This window comes from Fragaria vesca, linkage group LG5, assembly GCF_000184155.1.
Source record: "Fragaria vesca subsp. vesca linkage group LG5, FraVesHawaii_1.0, whole genome shotgun sequence".
Taxonomy (NCBI): domain Eukaryota; kingdom Viridiplantae; phylum Streptophyta; class Magnoliopsida; order Rosales; family Rosaceae; genus Fragaria; species Fragaria vesca.
In genome coordinates, this window is record NC_020495.1 from 2,163,175 (window position 1) to 2,174,012 (window position 10,838).

At 35.6% G+C, this 10,838-nt stretch overlaps 1 protein-coding gene across 1 annotated transcript; it reads right to left on the bottom strand.

The window, feature by feature from the left end:
* Window positions 1-6,884: 6,884 nt before the first annotated feature.
* On the bottom strand, window positions 6,885-10,330 carry LOC101300622 (BTB/POZ domain-containing protein At2g46260-like). The gene is made up of 6 exons (XM_004298811.1): window positions 10,081-10,330; window positions 9,223-9,345; window positions 8,788-8,918; window positions 8,633-8,702; window positions 8,196-8,475; window positions 6,885-7,873 (listed from the first exon to the last, which is right to left on the bottom strand). Exons 1-6 carry the CDS (start codon window positions 10,292-10,294, stop codon window positions 7,060-7,062), a joined length of 1,632 nt encoding a protein of 543 aa, XP_004298859.1. The 5' UTR covers window positions 10,295-10,330; the 3' UTR covers window positions 6,885-7,059.
* Window positions 10,331-10,838: the final 508 nt, after the last annotated feature.

Genomic DNA, 10,838 nt, shown 5'->3' on the forward strand with positions numbered 1-10,838 from the left:
TTGTATGCTTTGTACAACACAGTTGTACAGATCCCATATATATTATGGAATGTCCATCACTAGATTCAATTATTCTTCTTTGCATTACGTCCTAAGTTAATCTATTTAGGCTTCTTGTTTCATTTGCATCTTAATTATCATGAGCTTCACAACTACAAAGAAAACATACAAATAAATAAGGATTAATTTCAGTTTACACTAGAGTTAACATCATTTCACTCCTCATGTTTTTAATTTTAAAAATTTATCCTTTAAAATTTTTAATTTTCATAAATCATGCCCAATTGTTGAAATTCCGTCTAATTCAGACGTTAATTTTGATTTCATAACTCACTAATTAAAATGCTACAATAGTCTTATAACAACAAAAATCACTTTCTAAGACATTTTTTTATAAGATTTCATACTATTATTTAACCTCTAAATATGACGGAATTTTAACAATTATGTTTGATTTATGAAAATTAGAGACTTTAAGGGGTAAATTTTTAAAATTAAAAGTATAGAGAGTGAAACGATGTTAACCTCAAACCTCAGGGGTATAAATTGAAATTAATCCAATAAATAAATATATGTAAAATTTGTTGATGAGGAAAAAAATATTATCATGATATATTTGATTTGTTAATTTCCACCTTAATTAGATTGATTTTGATGTTTCTTAGCCCTGGTGACTATTTGATCATCTCCCATTGTAATACTTCCTCATAGTTCTGTGAAGTAAAAGGTTTTCACTGTCTCACCCTGTACATACATGTCTTCGACCGTGTATCCGTAAATTCACCTTCTACTATTTGTTGAGAAAGAGAAATACTGGGTAGCTAAAAATGTGCAGTACTTTCAAACTGTTACAATAGAAAGTAAAGAAAAAAGCTCAATGATTGAACCCTGAATGGAATACTTCCGTAAATACATATCCATGTTTTCCTATCTAGGGTTTCATGAATAGTAACTAAATTGACAGAAGCATAGTAGGTTTTTCGCAGTCTAGCTACTATTCTACTAACTTGGACGTCGACTAAATTAATATTGCGATTAACTAACAAGTTAGTCCCAAAAACTAGTGCGGGCTCTCTAGATGTGTCACTCTCTCTAAGTTTCGCAGGCACTTAATTTGTTGATGACAATTTAGGGTTTGCAACGTCGAAGTGAGCACTGTGAGCTCATCCCTTAGATCCTTGTTGATTCCTAGCTAGAACTAGCATCAAGGCTTCTCTCTCTCTCTCTCATCTCTGCAGTTCTTGATCTTGTCAAGATTACTTGTGTTGTTTATGATCTGTCAAGATATCTGTTTAACACTTTGAGTCTTCTGATTGTGATCGTTTTTCACCATCCTAATCCTTGCTGGTAGATCTTGCTGATAGCATATTACATATATAGCAAGTTTTTGCCCGGTTTGGTTGTTGTTGATGCAGATAGCTAGGTTGGTTCAGAGGCAACCTTGGGGAGTTGGGGGTGCGGCCGGTGTGCAATTGGTAGCCACACACACTCGAAACTATTTATATACCGAGAATGTTGAAACTCACCAAATTGTAGTTTAGTTGATTGGGTAAAACCAAGGAGTAAAATACTAACGATTATAAAAATTTTGATGGTTCGAAAAAAAAATCTTGATGGATATATCGAGATAATATCAAATATCGATGAAAGTTTTACTAAATTTTATCTAAAAATTGTATATTCGATCAAAAATAAAACTAAATATAAAATATCAGAAAGATATAAAAATTAATATCGATAATTATAAAAAGTAAAATTTTAAAAAAAATATCGATGATTATTTTAAATATTTTACTCTGGGGTAAAACCGCCATGCATTTCTAGGTACTTGTTCAACTATGTACTTTGGGTTTGAGACCCAGTTGCGCTAGCTTGTCTTTATCCTTAATTTAGAACTCTTTGCCTTTCGTGATCTATCAATAATACCTCAACCAAAATTTTTGCACTAGGTCTTCTTGAAAATTTCAGGCTTGGTACCGGGTTGGTTGCTGTGAATATATACATGTGAATTTTTCGTTTCAATTTCATCATGTTCAGTAATTATGTGATTATAATTGGGTTGTGCCGTAATTAACTTCAGTGGTTACGGTGGCTTTGGTGGTGTTGCAGATCGTTTAAGGTGTTGCAGGTTTCGGCTTCTCATGGCTGGAGTAACCTTCACAAGTGTATGTCTGGAAGCTATTATAATGGTGTTTTCATATGTGCCGTATATAGTGCTTTTACGTACGATGGCTTCGTCTAACTAAATATAAATATCAATCTCAAACTCTCAATAATTTGAGAGGCAAATATAATAAGTAATAGGAATGGCATCTACATTATATTCAAAGCTAAAATAATTAGGAAACAGAATAGAAGGGTGAGGGAACCACATCAATAGCCAATACGGTTATCTAATGGGAATGTGGAAATAATTAAATTTTGTTATCACTTATCAGTCATCACATCAGATTCTGAGTCACTTTGCCAAAATCGGTTGTCTAATCAACCCAAATTCCCAAAAGGCTGCCTTGCGGAAATGAACCATTTCTTACTACCATTTCATTTTTCTCAATTGTCCAATCATAACTTTATTACTCTTCCCTGTCCGTCCATCAGAATTCTCATCAATAATTCATCAGTAGCTTTTTCTAAGAAAATAAAAGAAGGGAGCAACCCACAGTTGGATCAATGATTGAATACGTACACTACGAGTGGATGTTTTACTTTCCCACTTTTAACTTTGTTACTTAACCCGGATTAGATGACCTTAACGCCGAAAATTCTTCTATACATCAAGATGTAATTGAACTGAATAATTAATATGCAGTATTTTGATCTAGTTATTTATGTCACACTATATGCATATATATAAATATCGTTAATAAAATTAAAACAAAAAAAAATAGTCTTAGGTGTTTTCAACTAAAGAGGTGAGAACATTAGGTTGAAGAAAATATACTCTTGTTATGACCATTTCATTTGATTGGATCAAAAGTGATATTGAAAATAAGAAATTTCGGGTCTTTAGTATTTATTCGATATTCTCATATGACGATTTGAGCACTTGAACATTAATAGTGTAAGTACACCTTGGTGCGTAAAATCCGCTTCCCTTAACACTTGAAGAAAACACTCTAATTATTGTTATTTTATAAGAAACACCTCCCCTTAGTAACTCGTATTTAAATGTTCTAATTAAGAACATCTTCAATAATAATTGTTAAGTTTTGGCCATATATGTTGTGAAAAATATAGAGTCGTCTAGCTCATATACATTCATCGAGTTGTGTTTAATCAATAGTATTGTCTTTTTATAATTTGAATTATTAGTTTCTGTAATAATATCAGCTGGCGTCCTGGTACAATTTATATAAACTTACCTGGCGCGCAAATAATATGGTCAGATTTCCTTAAAACCAAATTACTTAACCCTTTACACACCATCCTAGCTTGTTTAATAAGTTATTGAAGAGAGGACAGTCATATTTGGATCATGTTCTCTCTAGGTCGAGCAACCTCCCTACTTTTGTCTTGTCGGAGTTATTATCCACCAGTTCCGACCTGCTTGCCTTGCCGGATCTGGCCAACGATTGTGTACCCCTTTTGCCTGAATATAAAGGTATCAGACTAATCAGAGTCGACCTCCTAATTAAACCTAGCTATAGAGGGAGAAGACGAATGACCTAGAGATTGAACAAATGTGGTCGTCGTAGTAGATTTCCATCACTTAAATTTGATTTCATCACGCATGATGAAATTTCTCTATGTCAATAATAGGGTTCAGTTGAGCTGTGGCGCCTGTCTTCTCACGTATAATTGCGCTTTCCTGTCTCTCTCTCTCTCTCTCTCTCTCTCTGTATTGTACGTCACTGCGCCCTAGATTGGTTTTCCTTCTACCTTTGATTTAACTGGCCCTGTAGTTTGTATTCTCTGTACTCTGATGAATGATGATAATACAGAACATTGCCCCGCAGCGAATATTTTGTACCCTAGAATTTTCCCGATACTATTACTATAGGACGGTGAAACATTCAGATCTAAAAGAAATTTCGCACGTACTGCTGGTAAATTAGATGAAATTGTTAGATAGTGTATCCGATATATTACATATATAATTCCACCACAGTGATGAGTAAAACATTTTCCGCCACGGTGATAACAGCCGCATATTCACAAATACTTAATACATTTTTTTTTATTTACCCATTTAGATTCTGACATGTGGCATATTCATTTTTTTTATTTTACAAACTTAACAACACAATTACACAAATATAAGTAAATTCATTTAGAATACATAAATTTGGCTCATACTTCGTAATTACAACATATAGACATTTATTACAAAAATTTCAACTAAATGTCCTTATCTTTGTAAAAACGTTGTGAAAAATATAATTATTTTCTCAATACAAAAAACAACACCCAATTACAAAACCAAGAATCATATTACATGAATGAGAACAAATGATCTATTTAGTCCAAATCTGAAAATTTACAATTTCGATAACACATTTGTCTTCAATTTTGTAAAAATGGTCATAAATTTGTAAATATGGTTCATACCTCGTAATTATAACATATGAACATTTATTATAAAAATTTCAATCAAATGTCTTTATGTTTGTAAAAGCGTTGTGAAAAATGTTATTATTTTCTCAATACAAAATACACCACTCAATTACAAAACCGAGAACTATATTACATGAATGAGGACAAATGGTCTATTCGGTTTAAATCTGAAAATTTATCATCGCGACAACACATTCGTCCTCAATTTTGTAAAAGGGGTCATAAATCTGTAATTTTGATCCAGACCTCGTAATTACAACATATGAACATTTTATTACAAAATTTTCAATCAAATGTCTTTATGTTTGTAAAAGCGTTGTGAAATATGTAATTATTTTCTCAATACAAAAAACACAACTCAATTACAAAACTGAGAACCATATTACGTGAACAAGGACAAATGGTCTATTTGTTCCAAATCTGAAAATTTACAATTCGACGACACATTCGTTCTCAATTTTGTAAAAGGAGGGTCATAAATATGTAAATTTGGTTCACACTTCGTAATTACAACATATGGATATTTATTACAAAAGTTTTAACCAAAAGTCCTTGTGTTTGTAAAAAAAATTAAAAAAACCACAATATAGAAAACTGGTAGGTAATCTAGAATTTTCCATAAAACAGACCACATCAAGAGAACAGAAAATGAACCAAGGAAGAAAGCAGAAGCAAAGGAAGGTAGCTAGCTAAATTTCCGTTCAAAATTCAACTTGAGCAAAGGAGAAAATATAATAACAAGAAGTGGCTTCCTTCGTCTGCGCAAGCAATTCAAGAAAGTGCTATTCCTCCCTTTTCCTTGTGATAATGTATATTCACAAACCACGGCCAGACACATAAATTGATACTATTCAAAGCTCGTCTTTGTTGACATGACTGAACAACTAGATTCATCTGATGCTTAATTAGATGCCCTAACTGGCTGCAAATAAATCTTTATGTCAAATGCTTAATCAAGCCACCTTTGCTTAGTTCCTCATGCCGGGGTCGGCTGTAAAGCATATCTTTTCCTAATATAAACCAAGCTAATGATCTATTAATGGGGTTGCAACTTTGCGATTCTTTATATAGTAGTAGAGGAGACAGATAGAATTTCATTTTGAGCTGTTCAAGCACCCATAATTAAGCATATATTGCATTAATCAACTTTAATGTCATATTAACAAAGGAAATATTCACTGATCATGAGCAAAGCTGTTGCTAACTCTATCACTTAACAATATTTAAGATTGAATATGTCATAAACCTGTACTTGGACATGAAAAGAGGATGCAACACGAACATAATCTTCATTTCTTTACCTTTCTTTTACAAGTCAAGTCAGAATCTTATAAATCAGTGAGTTATATTCCATTTGAACAGGTGCTAGCTAGTGTGCTACTACACTTTAATAATTCCTAATGTACGTTATAGGATTAATAATTTTGATGGGATTGTTTCTCTTTTGTGGGTGCATAACTTTGGACCTCGCTCCCCATGGTTAACCAATTCAAGAAGAAAGAAGCGAGACTATACCAAATGTACCAGATGATAATTGCAATTAAAATGGATTACATATTCCAATTCCACCAAAAGGTTAAAACAGCACTTCCTACATTCAGAAGTTCGAATGACTAGGAATCAATACTGTCCGATTTCTCCCGTGTTCCACGAATTAGTATTTGGTTCTAATACTATCTGAGTATCTGTCCTAATTGTAGGAACCAATGCTGTTTTTGCTAATTAAGTTTTTTTCTTCTTCCTTTAAACCATAGGAAATGAAGTTACTTATTATTTAAACATTATAACGTACTTAATTACCATGATAGTATTTTCTCGACATAAACCATGATGGCATTGCATGATTCCATTTACGTTACGAGGAACAAGTAAACAGAAAACTCAATGAAAGAACCGAAAAAAATGTTTGGATATCCAATGCTCAAAGCTAATTGCATCCCCATGTGTAGATACTGCCCAAGCTCCCTTTGAACGCCATCACAAGAGCACCATTTTCATCCCACAACAAAGCCTCAAGTCCACGAACCCCATATATCAGGCGTACAGTGCCATCTCCATTGATCTTTGGTATTCGGAAAACCGTAACAGAAATGTCCGGTCTGATGACAAGACTGTTGTTACATGCCTACAAATATTGCTTTGCTGGTGCCAAATCATATATGTGCCATACAACAAAAGCTTGGGTGGGGTGCCTGGCGAGGTTGCTTGTTCTAACCTCGAAAGAACAACAGTCGGAGCTGTTAACTATATAAATTGGAAGCCATCAAAAGCAAGATACAGATGAAAAAAAAGCATTTGCAGAGCAAAAAATAAATAAGAAATGCGATTTTCACTAACCCTACATTTTCATTTCTTTGAGCCTGAACATTTATACATCAGTACGAGTACAAACAACTGTTTACCCGGTCTGTGATGCCAAGAAGTTACCTAAGTCTGCCAGACATCTAAACTACAAGTTGTTACGTAAGGCATTTTTTGCTCTTCCTAACCAGTTGAAGAAAGGAGTCATTGCCTGATGATAAGCTCAGCCTGGAGATGGAGAACAGAATTAATGAAATAGATGCTGTCATCGGCCATGAATGTTGTCCAGGGTATAGCAAGCAAGTTCCTATACCCAACAGCCTTCCCACCAGTGAAAGTGTAAGTACCTTTGTGTTTACTCTGAAACTCCTCCTCAGGCTTTACCCTTACTGAGAATTCATAGTCAACTACAAAACTAACTGATCCCTTCTCTTGCATCCCTAAAAACAGCCCCAAGCACTGAAAGGAGTTCTGTTGGTCCATGTTGCAATGGGCAGACAAGAAAAAGCCCTGCCCACCCAGGTTAAAAGCCTGTGAGTACACCCGACCAGCTGGAAACAAGCGTGCACACTCTTCGCGCTTCAGATCTAGGTACACAATACACTGTGGATGGGGTAGTTCAAATTCCACTATTTTCACTGGCCTGTACTTGTAGGAACGATCCACAAAGCCACGATACGTGGCGTTAGCATTCTCCACAGCAAGTAACCGCTGCCTGTATGGTGTCTCAGACTTGTAAAACAAAGCCTCAAGCACTATCTTTGATGACAGTTGAGGATCAAAATCATTGCAGCTTAGAACCTTCCTAAGCTTTCGACAGGACATGAAAGGAAAACGAATGAGGCGAGCAAGGCGCGAAGCAATGACTTCTTGTCGATCTTCAGCATTCCGGTAATGCAACCGTGCCCACTTAAGAACCAGATCAAAAATAGCATCCTCTGATGCAACATGGAGATCATCACTAGACAGTACAGCCTCGATACCAGCAAGGGGCAAGTACAACACCTCATCCACAAACCTGGTAAGAAATGCAGCACTTCAACAATCAAATTTCTGAATATGCAAATGAAATATACCATATATCAAATTATGTAGCTTGATCCAATAAATTAAAAGTGGATATAACAAATACTTCAAAGATTTAAACCACAAGTAAAATTTTGATATCGGAGTACAGGGAGGACAAATCGTTGTTGCTTGTTCCGGAAATGAAGAGATTCTGAAAACTAGATTGGAGAGATTATTGGAAAGAGTACTTCAAAGAAAAGGCTTGAAGCACTTAAAACATGATTAAGAATCATTATGATAAGATTAAAGTTGCATGAAAAAAAGAAGCTCACTTGGTTAGTTCTCTATAGCGGGTAGCAAGGAACTTTTTTGCTGTATCTGTGAGTGATTGAACTGCATCAACCATCAGAACACTAGATGGAAGGTCCAAATAAAGCAAGGCAGAATCACGAGTCATAGGCAATTGTCCCAATAACCTACTGCAATATCTCATGCAAGATTCAACCTCAAATTTGTCAGCAGCCTTTAGCACATCCAACAATGAAGGTGCTGTTGTCGTGGACAATGTATTACCATAAATGAAATTAAGAAGGTCCATGAGGGCCGCTTCTTCTGCAGTCAGATTAGATGATGTAGATACAGTTAGAAAAGGCTTGTATAAGATATATCTTTACTATTAAAAAATAGCACCATTGCAGTTGCAAATTTCCTAATAAAGATGAATCAACAAATTTCATTAGCTGATAATACAACCGAGAAAAAAGAGTACCTGATTCATGAATTCTTAGAGTTGCTTGTCGTTCCTCTAACCCTGACTGTTTCATCCCATCCGAGAACAACTACGGGAGGCAAAAAAACAAACATGTGAGTGACTGAAGACAGCCACTAAAAGAAACCAGCAATCACCAGGACAATATATTTCACCTTGTAAAAAAAGGGACTCTTTGCAGCCAATATCGGAGAACTTATATGTATGGTTTCAACCCTCAGAACTGTGGAGCAATCCGTGATCCAGATACCAGCAGCTTTAACATTGACACAATTGCAGAGTGAAACTACAAAATGATACCACAACCAGTCAATAATTTCACAGCAACAAACAAAAAACTATGGCGGCCAACATACCAAATCAGGATATATAACCGTATGATATCCAACTAGTAATAAAATAGATTTACAAACACAAAAGCAGTTTACTAGTCCTAGGAAAAGAAGATAAGAATTTTGTTATCAGTATCCATTCCGATTTCACATGAGAGATATTGGGGGCTTCAGCATAGATTCATAGATTTCAAAGAAACAAGAAAAGAGAACAGACAGACCAAGATAATATACGAAAACCTAAGATTAAGTCAGAACCTGAAGGCGACTCGGTAGTTGCCATAGCATCCTCATCTTGATTTTCACATACCACAAAATCCTCTGTATCAAGCATGTTACAATGTAAGACCTGCTCCTCACATTGCACAACAATGTCCTCAGCTGAGAGAAAGTGCAATAACACTCCAATTCAGTAATATGTAGTTTAACCAACACGGTAAAGTAAGCATAATACTTGGGCTGAAACACATGCAAGATAGATATCCTAAACAGTTATAAAACTCAAATCCAAAACAAAAGTAACAGAATGACCAAAGAAAAGAAAAAAACATAGACAGAAAACACTATTCTTAAAGGCCATTAAGCCATGAACCTATTATACTGTATGTCAACGACACAAAGGTATTACAAAACACAGTCTATATAATTCAACATTCCTGTAATCGAATCCAAGTTTCTAATCTGTGAACTCTAGCATCCTCTAACCGAAAGTAATCTTGATAATAATCAGGTAAAATCACAATGATAAATGCACATTCCAACAAACACTGCGCTGCACCCCTAACCGAAACACAAAAACTAAACAACCACCCTAAAGATGTAGTCTTTCCAATAAAAAAAACTCTGAAAACTCACCGAAGCTACAAGTAACAGTACTAACAGAGACAATAACACAAACTGGGGCCTTTTACTTGTTTTGTGCGTATACACTACAAAATAATTCACCATCTCAAAACCCAATTTCGACCCAGCAATGTTAAGCCAAACAAGACAATAAAGGTGCAATCTTTCCCCCAATTCCCTCAATTTCATACTAAACCCTAATTTCATCAAATTGGTAGAAAAAAAATAAAAATGAAAACTTGGGAAAGAAATTGCTACCACTCTGGTTCTTACTCTCGGCCCTGCGTCTCTTTCTATTATGCCCCCAATCGGAGTTGCTGACGTAGGCCTCAACGTCCGATTGGGAAACCGGAATGTCGGGGAGGATTTCGATCCTGAGAACCCGATCGGAGAAATTGGGGTCGTTGAAGGCGAAGGTGAAGTCCAGTTCGGGGGACGGCGGTGTCTCCGGGACGGTGATCGGGTGGTCGACCTTGGCTTCCGTCATTTTCCGGATATCAAAACGATTCGTTTTGAATCGAGAACACGTAAAGCGGAGGTATTTTATTTTCAAAGGAAACTTTAACTCTAACAGAGCCGCAAGCAGAAAACAGTTGAAGCCAAAACGGCATCGTTTCGGGGAGGGACGAGTAAATTAAGATTTAAGAGTGTGTGCTAATGTTGTCACGCTGTGGTGATAAGTGCATGGTCACTTTGACACCTTCGTTAAACGAGGACGATCGTTCACTAGGCCACTTGAGTTTAGCCGTGGTAGTGTTGTATATGATTTTTGCTTTCTTTAACTTATTAATGTCGATTAGTTTGCTAATTATGTTTGTGGCTCACTGTTCATGTGTAGACAAATTATAGTTTAGATGTGGGATAAAACTTCTAAATTCGGGATTGATTTATTTGGTTGGTCACTTGGTTGGAATGGTCTAAAGTTTGAGAGAGAGAGAGAGAGAGAGAGAGAGAGAGAGAGAGAGAGAGAGAGAGAGAGAGAGAGAGAGAGAGAGAGAGTAGAGTAGTAGTAGTAGTTAGTAGTAGTAGTA